Below are 14,603 nucleotides of genomic sequence, written 5' to 3'. Positions count from 1 at the left end.
GCATATTAAATTTTTATTTTATTTTTATTTGTTATTTTATATTTTTCTTCTAGAAATAAAATTTATTAAGTTAGTTATACTTATCTTTCTCTAATAAATCATCTAGAGATTTTGGTTGTTTTAACTTATTTTATTCAAAGTTAATTTAGTAATTAATATAAATAGGTAACATTGTTCTTCCATAATATAAAACAACAACATACAATAAAAAAATTCTTTATTTTTTTTTAATTCTTTCATAGTTCTATTAATATACCCAAAAAGATGTATAACATTTATGTAGGCAAATGTATAATAATGAAATTAAGTGATAGTAAAATTTAATACTCATGCTAAATTAAACTAGTTATAAATATGAATATATAATTTTCTATGTGATGTCGAGAAATTAGTGTTTTTTTTACCGAAAATAATTATATTATATCGAAACTAAAAATTATTTATCAAATAAAAATATATTAAAGTTACTATATTATTATTAAAAATTTAATTATTTTTCTATGATAAATTTAAATATTTATTTTATTATCAAATATTTGATTATTTCAGTATATAACTTATATAAATATACATAGAAATATAGTGATTATTTTGGTTAACATAAAAATTTAATCTATAATTAGCACATAAGGTAATATAAGAGGGGAACACAAGATTCTTCTTCCAATTTTACACACATACTTCAATATCATTATTCTTATTCTTATTAGGTTCTACATACAAAGACAAATTTACCCCTAGTTCCTACAGAGCCACATATACAGCTTGTTGACTCTAATCTACTTCAACAAGCTTGGGCTTATTTTCAAAACTCTAGTGCCTTATTCCATATTAACTTGCAATACTATGTTCTTTGTTATGGGCACACAGATCCTATTACAAGAAATTCAAGATCATACTATAGAATTTAGTATTACTAAAAAAAGAAAACTTGTCTACCATAAAAGGAAAAAATTTAGTAACCTATTGTGCTAGGGTGTTTTCCAAAGGGCTCTTGCTGTTCTGTTGAGATATTATAGATTCAAAGGCACCAACCAATGCCTTAACCTTGCTTCTCTGGATCTCAACAAGTTTATTTGCAGTTTCCTCAATCACATTGTTCATCAATGCCTCCCCATATTTCTTTCCCTTCAAATTATTCCTCAAAACAACACCTTGTGTAGCTTCACCCTTAGCATTATTCCACAACATACTTCCTCTCTTGAACTTTAGCTTCCTTGGATTGTGTCTTTTCTCAGTTTGAGTTTCAACCATTTGCCTGCTAAAGATCTCAACTTTTCTTAACACTTGGCCCTCCTCCTCTTTAGAGCATGAAATTTCATCTTTTCTAGGCTTGTCATTCTCCTCAGCTTCCAAAGTATTATTATTGTTCACATTTTCCATGCATGCAATTCCATTGCTTCCTGAAGAAGTATCCTCCCCAAACTCAGTGGTTGCTTTTTCAGTTTCGATTCCGCGTTCTTCGGATGAGGATTGAGTGAGCGGTGAATTGGAGAGGGATGATTCGGTATCCGGGCTTTCATTTTGATGATCGGATTGCAAAGTTTGGCTTTCGTTTTCAACCTCGAGAATATACAATGTCTTTTCCTCAACCTCATTGTGTTGTGGTTCAGGATTTTCTTTTCTAGGCTTGGTTTGGTTCTTGAGATTAGAGGCAATTTTCAGGCTTTTGTGCTTCCTTGCATTAATACTTGGAATTCTCTTGAGAGAAGCTTTCAATGATGGCAAAGAAACTCTTGAAGGTGAAGCTACTGCGGAAATGACTTCCCTCTTCTTTTCGATCTTAATCTCCCTACTCTTACTGCCACCAAAGTCCATTGAGGAGTTCTTAGAAACCGTTTTCCTCGTTGCCTCCGCGTTTGCATTCACAAAAATCACATGCTTGTCAGACAACTCAATATCTTTTGAAGAAGGCTTCTTTGATGAAGTTCCAATTATTTTCGCCGTTGAAATCAGTGGAGTCTCCTCCTTCTTGGAAATTTCTCTTGAAGAAGTTCCTTCCCTCATTTTCTTGGCCAATGATGTTCTGTTCCTGTTCATTGGAACTTCATTCCCAATTTGTTTTTGACTGTCTGAAGTATGAGAATTTTGGACCATAGATTTAACTGATTCGGTGTTCTTGAACACTGATATCTTTTGCATTGCTTTTGAATCAAGCGATGCTCTACGCTTGTCAACAAAGATAGTTACCCCTCCGATCACCTCTTCCGAATTTCGCCGAATAATTTTTCTTTCGCCGCTTTTAGGAATAGAAGGTCTCTTCTTTGCTTCAGTTTCCTCATTCTTCCCAAATTTACAATGATCATGACAGGAGCCAGTGGAAGATCTTAGATAATGAGGAAGAGCTTTTTGTTCACCAATTCCAGCACTTAATTTTCCGGTGGAGTGCCTTCTGAATTCACCCCGACCGGACATGGGTATTTCTGTAATCATTGCTATATCGATGTTCGAGGGAGCCATGAATCAGATAGGAGATGAGGAATGCAGAACAAGATTCAGAGCTTGACCACTGAAACAAGGATAACAAAACCACCTTAGAATGATGCAAATACAAATATACAATACAAAATGGAAACTTATGAAAATGCCTATTAAAACAGAAAACTAAAAACAAAATGTGCATTCAAAATTTATAGTCATAGTACATAATTTAAGGGTAAACAATAAACATCAAGAATGGTAAGGTGACAAAGCATGAAACTATATCAACCAAAGTGCATCATATCATGAAAAATATTTACTACCTCCAAATCAAAATCTTTGAAAGTTGGAGAAAGAAATTATTTTTAAAAAACTCAATCTCAATTTAGGGAAAACATTTTATGAATGCTTAGCAGAATGCCAAGGCAACATCAGAGTTACTTGTTTTGCATCTGATTCTTCTCCATAAAATCTAGGATTCTAGAAATACACACAAATTAGGATTACATGAAACAATAAATGCAACAGCAAGAAGCCAAAAAGGCACAAAAATCTTGTAAAGAAGCGATAGCTTCAAACACTAAAATAAAAAAATAAAAAATATTAAAAAAAAGAAGAGAGAGGCTCCATTCAATAAACTACTAAATTTTACAAACATGCCTTTGAAATGGAAAAGAAAATCATACATCTTGAAAACAATTAAACATATATTATATGAGTATAAATTATGCACCTCTAAGCTTTAATTAACTGTACCTAAATATAAAAGGCATTTAAAGTCACATCACCAAAGTAACCTTTCATCTAAGGAAGAAATCAGTGAAGAAGAAACACAACAATAGATTCAATCTGGGAAATTTGAATTACAAACACTATGATCAACTTGAAATTATTACAGCAGATGATCAAATGCATCAGAACATTCATTCAAAACAAAATCAGGAACATGCAGCTCCCTTTTCATGCCAACACCACACACACATTTCAAGAAAAAATTCATATTCATATTCAGAAGAAACCATCACCTTGAACTGGTTCACCAGTAAGAAAAGCACATCAGAAAAATCAGACAACCATAATGCTGAAGCAATGTTTATATCTTCACAAAGCACCACCGTAAACAAAACACACCCAAATGAAGCCAAAAAGAGATGTATAAGGAGAGTAGCATACCCATCTCAATAATCCAATCAAGATCATACATTTATGTGAACCCACATGATAATTTTTGAAGCTATAACGGGTAGTAGCATTTACCTTTTGTTATATACAGAGTTTTCAGAGCAGAGAAAACAGAGGATGCTGCAACAGAAAGAGAAGAAAAAGGAACAGAACGTAACAGAGTGAACACTGAGCCACTCCTTTATTTAGTTGGGATTAAAAAAAAAAGGATTTTGCTTTGAGATTTGAACTGCATGCAAAGCAAGTAACTGTTTCTGGTTTGTTTCGTTTCCTATGTTTCGGTGAACTCTGTTTCTTCTTCAGTGCGCGTTTGTTATAAGAGAGAACATTGGATTTCTATTCTTTTTCTATTTTTTAAAAAAAAAAAGAGTAAAAATATTATTTTTGGATCTTTTTTGGGGTCCCATTTGAAAAATCTTAATCAAAATTCGAAATTTAATGCACCAATATTACTAGTTAAAGGAAAAAATATATTTAAAATGACATGCAATTAAAAACAACTTATTAATGTGGACTTGGTAAAATTGTAAAGATAAAGACAAAATTTCTTCATATGAATATTAATTTTGGTCGTTGAAAATTAATTTTGGTCATTGCAATTCTTTTTTATTTTATTTTATTTTATTTTTTTGGTGACTGTCCTTTTTTACTATTTAATTTCAAATTCTGATTTTCTGTAATTATTAACATGTATTTTCAAAATGTATACTCTTTTTGGAGTTTCTTTCTTATCTCTATGTTCTGTTTATAAAAGATGTATTCTGTTAAAAACAGAAAAAGATAATCTTTAAGAACAAGTGAACAATCTGCTAAAATGCTCAAGCAAAACGACTTAATGAAACATGTCGTTTACGTCTCAATTATCTACCTGAACTTTTATGTACAAGTTAAACAAAAAAAAAAAAGACATGCAAACTTTCCATAATTCCTATGATCAAGACATGTATGTCTTTTTCAACCTAATAAAAGGACTGTGTCCTATCTTACTTCAGATATTATAAGAAACTCGACATCCGATATGCAAGGACAAGTTAATTAGAAAGAATTAAAAACTAAAACCCAACAAACAGCACAATATGGTTTGTCAAATAACTAATAAGGAATCTTCAAGGAAACAACTAATAAGGGAAGAATCGACGTGTGTTTTTGTCATTTTCGAAGATATTCTTGTTGCTCATAGTGCTTCAGTCCTTCTCTAATCTCGTGTCCAGGCTTGTAGAGCTAACAAGTTTTATCCTATTTAGTAGATAGTTTTAAGCAAGATGGTGAAAGGGACGCTATAATTTTATGTGGCAAAAAAAAAAATCTTTGGATTTAAGGTCAAATTTTATCATATTGTCGTTAGATCAACTATGTTATATGAAATGAAATATGAATTTAATTTTAATGCACTGTCAGTATAAAGTAGTTTTACACGTGCATTCAATTACGTAATGTCACATAGTAAAAATAACTATCTTTCACATTGACTGCGTGAATCATTATCCAATAAAACGGATGTGATTGTACGACTGTGTAAAACGTTTTACACTATCAGTACATCAAAATTAAACTTATGAAATATTGGCGACAAAAGATAAACATGAGCATAAATTTAGAATGACAGAATAAAAATATTTAAATAGAAGCTCAGATTCGAATCTTGTGATTTGAACTATGACTCATCGGCCAACTAATAGTTAGTTAAGGTCCCAATAGTATCAATTTGTTGTGTGTTTTATGTTTTAAGGTGAATTTGCATCTCACATCTAGATGTTGAGACACTACTAATCAACATGGTAATTTTGAAATTACTATTGGGTTGTTTCCACTACTATACTTGGAATATTATTTTCAGAATGGCCGATAAACAAGGTCAATCATTTTTGCTAGTGCACCTTTCAGGTTCAGGTATTTCACTATGTTATTCACAATATTTATTAAAAGGATATTTAATGGAATATGCCAAGAATGTTTCCTACTCTACCTTCATATAAGACAATACCATCGTGTATTACACACATCATGCACTATTATTATAATTTAATGATATAGATTGAATTATAGAACAGATGCCACTCTCTTATCATTCATAAACATATGATTTCCAAGTGGTAGGTAGTGTACTTATAACTGAATCATGTGTCAGCAAATTGCATTTCAGAATCAGACTAAATTGATCCCACAACGAGAATCAGCTATTTTATCTTCAGAAAAATCTTAAATTGCTCTGCTTCATGATCTTGAGAAAGTGAACATATCAAGACATACACACAAAATAGATATCACAGAGAGCAAGACCTTCAAGCAGACAATAACAAGACAAACAATTCAATAGGTACATGCATACTTACAACTTTGCAAAAATAGTACAGCTAAAACAAATGCTGTATTATAAGGAACATACATGTCTCTACACACAGCAAACTAAAAGAATTTTTTTTTTTTTTTTTTATATTGATCCACTTGATAACTACACCAGATCTGTTCTTCAGAAGCTCCAAAACTAATGGAGCAACCATTTGCAACAAGGAGAAGGCACAAGCTTTGATTCTTTGCCATATTCACTCCGCATGCTTGGTAGCGGTCAACAAGGTTATGCTAAAAACTGAATCCACAACCTCCAACATTGAAAGAAGAATAACCAAGCTTCTAAATAGCGAAGTCGGCTAATTGCAAGGAAATCATAGTAGATTAAGGGGGTACTAGACGAAGAAAGACAGCCTTCGCCTTCTTAACACCCGCATTGCAATCTCAAGTGATAATTTCCCTGATAAGCCAATCCAAACTAGGATATGCAAAGTACAAGATGAGAAATGATGGGAGAGCAAACACAATGGTAATAAGTATATACAGAGCCAAAATGGCTGCACTGGCCGGTATTGCATATAAGACAATCAAAAGAAATACGATGATCAAGGGGAACTTTGCTGTCAAGTGAACAAATAAAACCAGGGACTTGCGAATAGATGTATGCAGTCTTTCCATACTGAGGTAGTTACCAGTATTGTGATGAAACCGATTGGAACTCAATGACTCTGGATGGAGAACTTGTCCCCTCCTAGTGTTGCCATGGTTTAATTGGCTTCCTGTAGCAAAATTGTCCCTATTTGGAAACACTGGATGATGATGATGATGATGATGATCCCCATATGAAGTTGAATGGGTCTTCACTCTATCACCATTCATACTCTCAACCATCCAAAGAAGAAAGTAGTTCTTGTGAGGGAATCTCAGATTTCCCCGATAAACTAAACGGAAAGATAGAAGGTTGCACCATGGGCAGGAGATAAAAAGTGGAAGCTGAATTGGAAGTGTTGGAAATTTAACCACAGCCCATTGCAGTCCCAGGATGCAATTTTTACATAGGGTGTGACCGCACCACAAAACATAAGGCACATTTTCGACAATGTTAAAAGATTCCCAGCATATTGGACATTCCAGTCCTTCTTCTCTGCTCACAATAGAAGTCTCATCGTCGGAACATTCTGAAGTAGCGTGAGATGGCCTTGCACACTCGTTTCTCTGACCCACACTCCCAACAATGCAATTCGAAGCAAAGTTCCACATACTGAATCACAGTGGGTAAAACAACCAAGAAGAAAGCATCATTTGGACCTCATTGTGACAGTTAACGACTAACCCAAATCATCAAGTCCAGAAGCATGTCAAGGGGTTCAGAGTTGTCTCATGGTTAATCCTAATCCCAAAATAAAAATGATCAGAACAGTAACTTAATGTTTTCATGCAATAATGAGAAAAATGCCATCGACAGAATCAGAAACGAAATCATGTTACCTAATCTTATACATGCACTTGACACACTTTATACAATCATAATCAATCAGGAAACAAGATCAAATGTCATGATTAGTAATCCATATCACTACCTCCCTTATACATGCATTTGACAACTTCTCACAGCATGATTAACTATAAGTACAATACCCTTGTGGTTTGTGCTACTGTTAAATATGAATGTAATTCCCTTCGCTTTTTACAAAACAACATAGCCACAGAATGACAGAAAGCTAAAACTTTTGAATTTGGAAGCCTAACAAGTAACAACATTTGAGACCAAGATCAATCAGTCAAGCATCATACAGAATGCAAAATAGAAAAAACTACACAGTTGCCAATAACCTATTAACCTAGTAAGAAATTAATCACAACAGAACATGCATTTGTCTAAAAAATAAACAATACATAAAAACCTAATATCTCCACTAATATCCATCTGAATAATCAAAACAAGGGAGAAAAATAGGTTTCAATTCCTCGACATTTCTTCAATCCCCCACCCAAACAAAAAAAATCGAATCAATGAGACATTTCGTCAATCTAATTAATTAGTTACACAATCCAAACAGCGGAAATTGAAAACAAATTCAGAAATGCAAATGCCGAACGAGCTGAATCGAAGTTCAAAAATCAATCGCAACCCATCAAATAAAAGAAAAAACCCTAATAAAAAAAAATGAATTGCTGCGCAACATTGATGAAATTGAATGCACAGGAAAGAAGATAGATGAGTACCAAACGGTGGAAGCGATTGCAAGCAACAAATTTTGAGGTTATAGAGAGAAAAAAGGGTTCTTTTATTTTCCGTGTCATTGTTGTGTGTTGGTTTCTCTCTCTACAGAGACAGAGGTTTTCTCCGGAAACATGGAGCAGCTTCTTCTCTTCTCTCTCTGACTGAGATCTTTCAGCCAAGTGGCTCCTAAAACGACACCGTGTCATTCACCCCCTTCCTTTCTTCGTTTTAGAACTTCAATAATCCAATTCATCATTATTCATTTTTCTATTTTTGGAAAAAGGAACAAACATCAGAGATATTTTCTTCTACTCTTTTTTGTCTACATTGTTGGGCGATTTTAAATTTTTGGTTTTAGTAATTAATAATATAAAATTAATTTCATTACTTTTATACCATTTATAATAAACATAAATACTATTTTAATTGACACCCGTATATTTTTAATAATTAATAATACATATTTTTTGTTTTATTAATTAAAATTAATTTAAATATATAATTTTATAATTAATAATACATGTTTTAATTAAAATATATATTTTATGTTAAAATTATTAATAAAATATTATATTTTTATACTTTAACTAATATTTTTTATATTATATAGTATCAATTTTTTTTAAAACAATTTATTTTGATATAATTCTATATCAAATACAATATTTAAAAATAAAATTTTATTAATTTATTATATTAAATTTACAAAAATTTTATATATTAATTATCTATCGAATCAATTAAATTTAACTTAGCCTTTTTATTTATGTATAATTTTTTTTCAGACAAATTGAAAATTCTTAATCCTCCTAAGTATTACAAATTCAAACACATTACACACTAACACATTATTTAAGGGTTCTATTCATCACTATTTAATTATTTCTAGGGTTCGAATTAAAACCTTAGCTGCAAATTTAATTTAATTTATTTTTGATTAATTTAGAATCGAATTTGGATTTTTTTTTTTTTGTCAGTAGATTAGATAACTTCCAATCCTAGGTACTCCAATGAATTGGACAACCCCAATCTTAAATACACAACACATCCACACACTCCTCACACATTTTATCACGTTTTTTTCTTCAATTACATTTTTTAAGGTTTAAATTCTAGACCTTTGAAGTGGGAAAAAGAAGACATGCCATGTGAGGTAAGGTTCGTTGACGAATTTGGATTGTTTAAATGGACGAATATTCAAGTCAGATTCCAATCAAATCAAATCTAACTCGGGCCAGTCCTGTTGTGTGTAACCTGGCTCATATATTCCTTGAAATATTTTTAGGTATGGGAATTTTTTCTCATTTCTTTTCTTTTATAATGAAGATGGTTGTTTTTGTGATCATTGAAAACCATGGAGGCCCGAAGCAAGAAAAAAACATAGAAGCCTTATACACTTTTTGGTGAAAAAAAATATTTCGACTTTAGAAGATCCAAGTCCAGGTCTATATAGAGTTTTCATGTAGCATTGCTATATATAGAGTTTTCATGTAGCATTGCTATATTCCCTAAAAATAAATGAGAATAAGAAAATAGGACCGATAATATAGTGTTATTATTTTTGTTCTCTTTTTTTCTTGTTTACAAAATTTCCAAAAAAAAAAAACGCACAAAAAAAGAAAGTCTTAGCAATTGCTGAAAATCGTCGCGAAATCAACTCTCCACGCCAATAGTCAAGGTGGTTCACCTAACCACCGGTATTTGATTTTGCGACAGTTTAAAACTGTCGCTAATTATAAAAAACTGCCAGAATATTTTGTACTCTCTTGTAGTAGTGACATGGGTATCATCAACTATTCAACTTTGTTCATTTGGCATTATTATCCCCATTTTTGTTTCCTCTATCATCATACCTTCTTTTACTTTAATACAAAGTATCTTCAGTGCTAAACAGAAAATGTTTCCTTGCAGTATTACCACAGTTTTGTTGTTTTATTATTATGATTTTTTTTCTTTCTGTAATTAATTACTATAGTTTATTACTATGAATAATGTATGTTGTATGAATTTAATTAGTCTAGACCAGACAGGCCATGCTAACATGATCGATTGATGAAATGTTGTGGCATGATATTGATATGATGAAAGCAATGACACACAAAATTAATGTGAATATACTACTTGATTTAAAAAAAAAAATTAAAACCACAATTTATATAGAGAGAATTAATGTAGATATGACCAACCCTAAGAAATTAAACAAATTAGAAAACTTGATTTGAACATGGACCACCTCAAGAGAAAATAAATCTAGATCAACCTTAATAGGGACAAATTTTGATGGCGGGGACCAAAATCCAAGATGTTGGACACGATCGAAGAGATCAAAGCATAGTTGACATGGCAATTCAAGCTAAGAAATTTTCCTTTCCAATAATCAAAATGAATCATTGACGGGATAAAATATTTTATATAATTTTTAAATTATATTGGATCATGATTATTTATGCCATTAATATAAAAAATTGTTATTTATTGATGTGAGAATTATATAATTAAATGTATATTTAAATTTATTTATATCCAATTAATTTCTGATCAAATATCATATGGTATGAGTAATTTCTATTTGAATAGGATTGCTTCTAATAATATACAAACCATAGTAAGTTTATGAACAACTAAGGTTTTTTTGAAAGCCTCATCTCACAAGAAAATTTTAATGAGTTAGATTATTGTATTAACAATAAAGAAACTAAACAATTGCAGTTAATTGATTAGTAATTGAACAAAATAATGTGGCACTAATCCATTTGGTTATTGTTAGCAATGTCAAAAATATTAATGGATTAGTCGTTTTTGTGTTTTTTTTTTTTTTTGTATATATATATATTGATTGAAGCTATACATACAAAAACTTAGGGTGCATGGTTTACCCTAAAGTAAAAAAATAACACAAGATAGAGATTAATTAAGTTTCAACATGTTTCATTTTTTCACTGTGGAGCTTGATAAGAATGTTGAATAAAATTTCATATACAATGACATACATTAGTAGATTCAAGGGGAACATCATGATCATAAAACTTTTGTCACTACATGTATGTCTCTCAATCATTGATTTGTAACAAGAGAAACTTCAGTGAATTGTCGCCTAATTAATACAAAGCATATGATAATTAATATTTCTTATAAGTTTATTGTTGTAATTATTTATATATTCATTGGTTTTTTTTTTAATCTATAATAAGTTGATTACAAAATTATTATATTTCTTTTGTCAAAGGATTTCTCCTTTTATTGATACTGGATGGAGTTATTTTAAAAAATTAAAATTAATTCAAAAATATGTATAATAAAACAAACATATCATAATAAATATTCAAAACAATCCCAACATTTTGTAATCTCTAAATAAATAAAACTCTTTATAATATTTGAATAAAATATTCTTAGATGAAATATTCCTTAGAATATAATTCTTTGGAATGTTCCTTTTTTTTTACTTTAAAACGACACTTATTATTTGAGATATAATAACCATCATGTTGTTTTTGTTTATATTATAATAGGGGTAAGTATGATTTTGGTCCCAACGTAGGGGCTGAAAATTTTTTTCGTCCCTCGCCTTTTTTTCGCTCTAAAATGGTCCCCAAGGTTTCGGTTTGTTTTAAAATCGTCCTTCGGACGAAAATACCCTTTTTCCTTCACCCCAAAATTAACCAAAATCAACCACCACCACCACTACCACCACCACCAGAACAGAACCACCACCACCACCACCACCAGAACCACCACTACCACCACCACCACCACCACCACCACATCATCATCATCATCATCATCATCATCATCATCATCATCATCAAACTCAGAAGGTGAAGAACAGAATCGCAGAAATTGAAGAACAGAAGCACAGAAGCAGAACAACAATGGAATCAACCAATGAAACAACAACAACAATAACTAGAAGCAAAGAACAACAATGAAATCAAATGAACAACAACAACAAAAGCAGTTACAAGCAGAAGAACAACAACAACAAAAAAAACAAGAACCCATAACTCAACCCAGAACCCATAACACATCATCATCATCAAAACTCAACCCAGAACTTAGAACTCAGCAAAAATAATTGATAAATGAATCAGAAGAACAATCAAAAAAGAACAGAAACTAGAAAAATTGATAATAAAAAACAGAAGCAGCAGAAGAAGAAGGAGAAGGAGAAGGAGAAGGAGAAGGAGAAGGTGGTGGTGGTGCGGTGCGGTGATGCGGCGGGGGTGCGGTGCGGTGGTGCGGCAGAGCGGCGGCAGCGAAGAGCGGCGGGGCGGCGGCGAGGACCCTCCCCCTTCCCCCTCTTCTTCCCGAAACCCCCCTCCCCCCTCTTCTCCCTTCGTGTTCCCTTCCCCCTTCCTCGAGGAGCAGAGCGGCGGCGGAGCGAAGAGCGGCAGCGACAGCGAAGAGCGGCGGCGGTAATGAAGATCGGTGGCGGACGGCGGAGCGGCGGCATGGCGTCCCTCTTCTCTCCCCCCTCCACCCTCCACCCTCTACCCTCCACCCTCCCCCCACCTTTCTCGGCCCCCCTCCCCCCCCTTTTCTTTCTTTCTCGGCCCCCCCACCCCACTTCTGTATCCCCTTTCTTTTTTTATTTTATATTTACTTTATTTTAAAAATTTTTTATAAAGGATAATTTGGTAATAAAAAAAATAAAATTGGTAAAAAGGACGATTTTAAAACAAACCGAAACCTTGGGGACCATTTTAGAGCAAAAAAAAAAGGCGAGGGACGAAAAAAATTTTCAGCCCCTACGTTGGGGACCAAAATCATACTTATCCCTATTATAATATATAATATACAACATTTAAGTTGAATAATAATGGTGAGTGGAAATCAACTTAAGTTTTTTAATAAGGTTTAGTTATTTTGTCGGTCGTCTTTATAATTTTACTAAATTTTTAATTAGGTCTTTATATTTTTTTAGTTGAGTTTTTAGACCATATCAGATTTTGTAATTAGGTCTCTAACGTAATAAAACGTTAAAATTAACAAATATTCTGTTAAATTATACAGAATATTCAATCAAATATTAGGTATATTCGTTTTGCTTAATAAAATATTCTGTTAATTCCAATATTTTTGTTATAGTAGAAACTTAATTATAAAATCTAATACTCAATAAAAAAGAAAATAAAGTATAGAAGTCTAATTAAAAATTCAGTAAAACTATAAAAATTGACATAATAATTAAATCTTCTGATAATTAGTTTATTAGTTTATTTAAGCACGTAAATGTCAAAAATTTAAATTTTATTTTTTATATATAATAATTTATTAATCAACAATAAATTTTTAAATAAAATTATAATGCGTGACAAATTAGTTTTTGAGTTAAAAAATAAAAAATACCATAAAAAAAAAACGATGAGATGAGCGAAGTAATTAATGGAGTGGGATTATCCGTAGCTGGATGGACCAATCCCCATGAAACAACAAATTAAATAATCAAATAAAACTTAAAGGGATAATTAAATTGGTTATGGTAGCAGCCAGTAATAGTAATAATTGATAATGATTGATGCACTATCTTCTTCAGTGAAGGACCGAACTCACTCCATTTCTTGGAACTTGGAAGTTGGATCTGCCTTCGTACCAATTTTGTACTTTGACGTAAGCATCTCTCTCAAACACGCAACCTCTCAATATTCTTCCAAAGTTAAAATCATAACTTCTACTTTTACGTTTTACCACTTGGTAAATAATTATACTAATATCTCTTTGCTTATTATATATAAATCATTTTCTCGTTTACAAGATTTTATTTTTTAATTAGTGATAATACTGCTAAAATAGCATGGCATGCATGCACTCCGATCCAAAGAAATTTAAATTAAAGGGGATAATCCTATATGAACGAAGAATAATAATTTAGCTCACAAGAGGAAATTTTGATGTAATTATTCTCATTTTAATACCCTAAATTTTTATTGAAGTAATACTCGAAATTAATACTTAAAATATTTTTAGTCGAATATTTTAGTTCTAAATAAATTTTAATCACTAAATAAATTAATTTTTAAACTTTTTTTATATTAGACTAATCAACCTTCATATCATATCAAATTATCTATATATAAAGATCCATTTGTCTAATATTTTACTAACATTTTTTAATGTGAAGATTGATTTATTTAATAAAATAAAAAATAAAAAATTAATTTGGTAATTAAAATTTTTTGAAGATTAAATTATCTAACACAACAAAATTTTTCAGAGATAGATTTAGAATATTATTCTTTTAATAATAAAATTTTTCAAAGTCATTATTGAAATAATGAATCGAATATGTTAATAGATATTTTTTTTTCAATTACATTATTCCTTCTTTGATTTTTTCCCTTAGTAACTATCATTTTCATAATCAAAGAGAGGCGAAATCCAAATCAAAAACCAAATTTGTTTTGTGATATGGCAATGAATACGTTGTTTGTCGAAATGCACAAGTTGGAGGGTATTTAATTCCTTCAATTTCACTACAACTAAATGA

General features: G+C 31.3%; 2 protein-coding genes across 3 annotated transcripts; both read right to left on the bottom strand.

The window, feature by feature from the left end:
- Positions 1-658: 658 nt before the first annotated feature.
- LOC112744535 (uncharacterized) lies at positions 659-4,031 on the bottom strand. Of its 2 annotated transcripts, none has more exons than XM_025794196.3 (2): positions 3,679-4,031; positions 659-2,509 (listed from the first exon to the last, which is right to left on the bottom strand). In XM_025794196.3, exon 2 carries the CDS (start codon positions 2,458-2,460, stop codon positions 964-966), a length of 1,497 nt encoding a protein of 498 aa, XP_025649981.1. In that variant the 5' UTR covers positions 2,461-2,509; positions 3,679-4,031; the 3' UTR covers positions 659-963. The 2 variants fall into 2 exon arrangements, with proteins under 2 accessions (XP_025649981.1, XP_029148198.1); XM_029292365.2 differs by having other exon boundaries at positions 3,447-3,898.
- Positions 4,032-5,863: 1,832 nt separating this feature from the next.
- On the bottom strand, positions 5,864-8,365 carry LOC112744534 (uncharacterized). The gene is made up of 2 exons (XM_025794195.3): positions 8,119-8,365; positions 5,864-7,282 (listed from the first exon to the last, which is right to left on the bottom strand). The coding sequence occupies exon 2, from the start codon at positions 7,150-7,152 to the stop codon at positions 6,337-6,339; it is 816 nt and encodes a 271-aa protein (XP_025649980.1). The 5' UTR covers positions 7,153-7,282; positions 8,119-8,365; the 3' UTR covers positions 5,864-6,336.
- Between the last annotated feature and the right edge of the window lie 6,238 nt (positions 8,366-14,603).

The sequence above is a fragment of the Arachis hypogaea genome, chromosome 14, assembly GCF_003086295.3.
Source record: "Arachis hypogaea cultivar Tifrunner chromosome 14, arahy.Tifrunner.gnm2.J5K5, whole genome shotgun sequence".
Classification (NCBI taxonomy): domain Eukaryota; kingdom Viridiplantae; phylum Streptophyta; class Magnoliopsida; order Fabales; family Fabaceae; genus Arachis; species Arachis hypogaea.
Note: the sequence above shows the minus strand (reverse complement) of the source record. Positions and strands in the feature narration are given on the sequence as shown.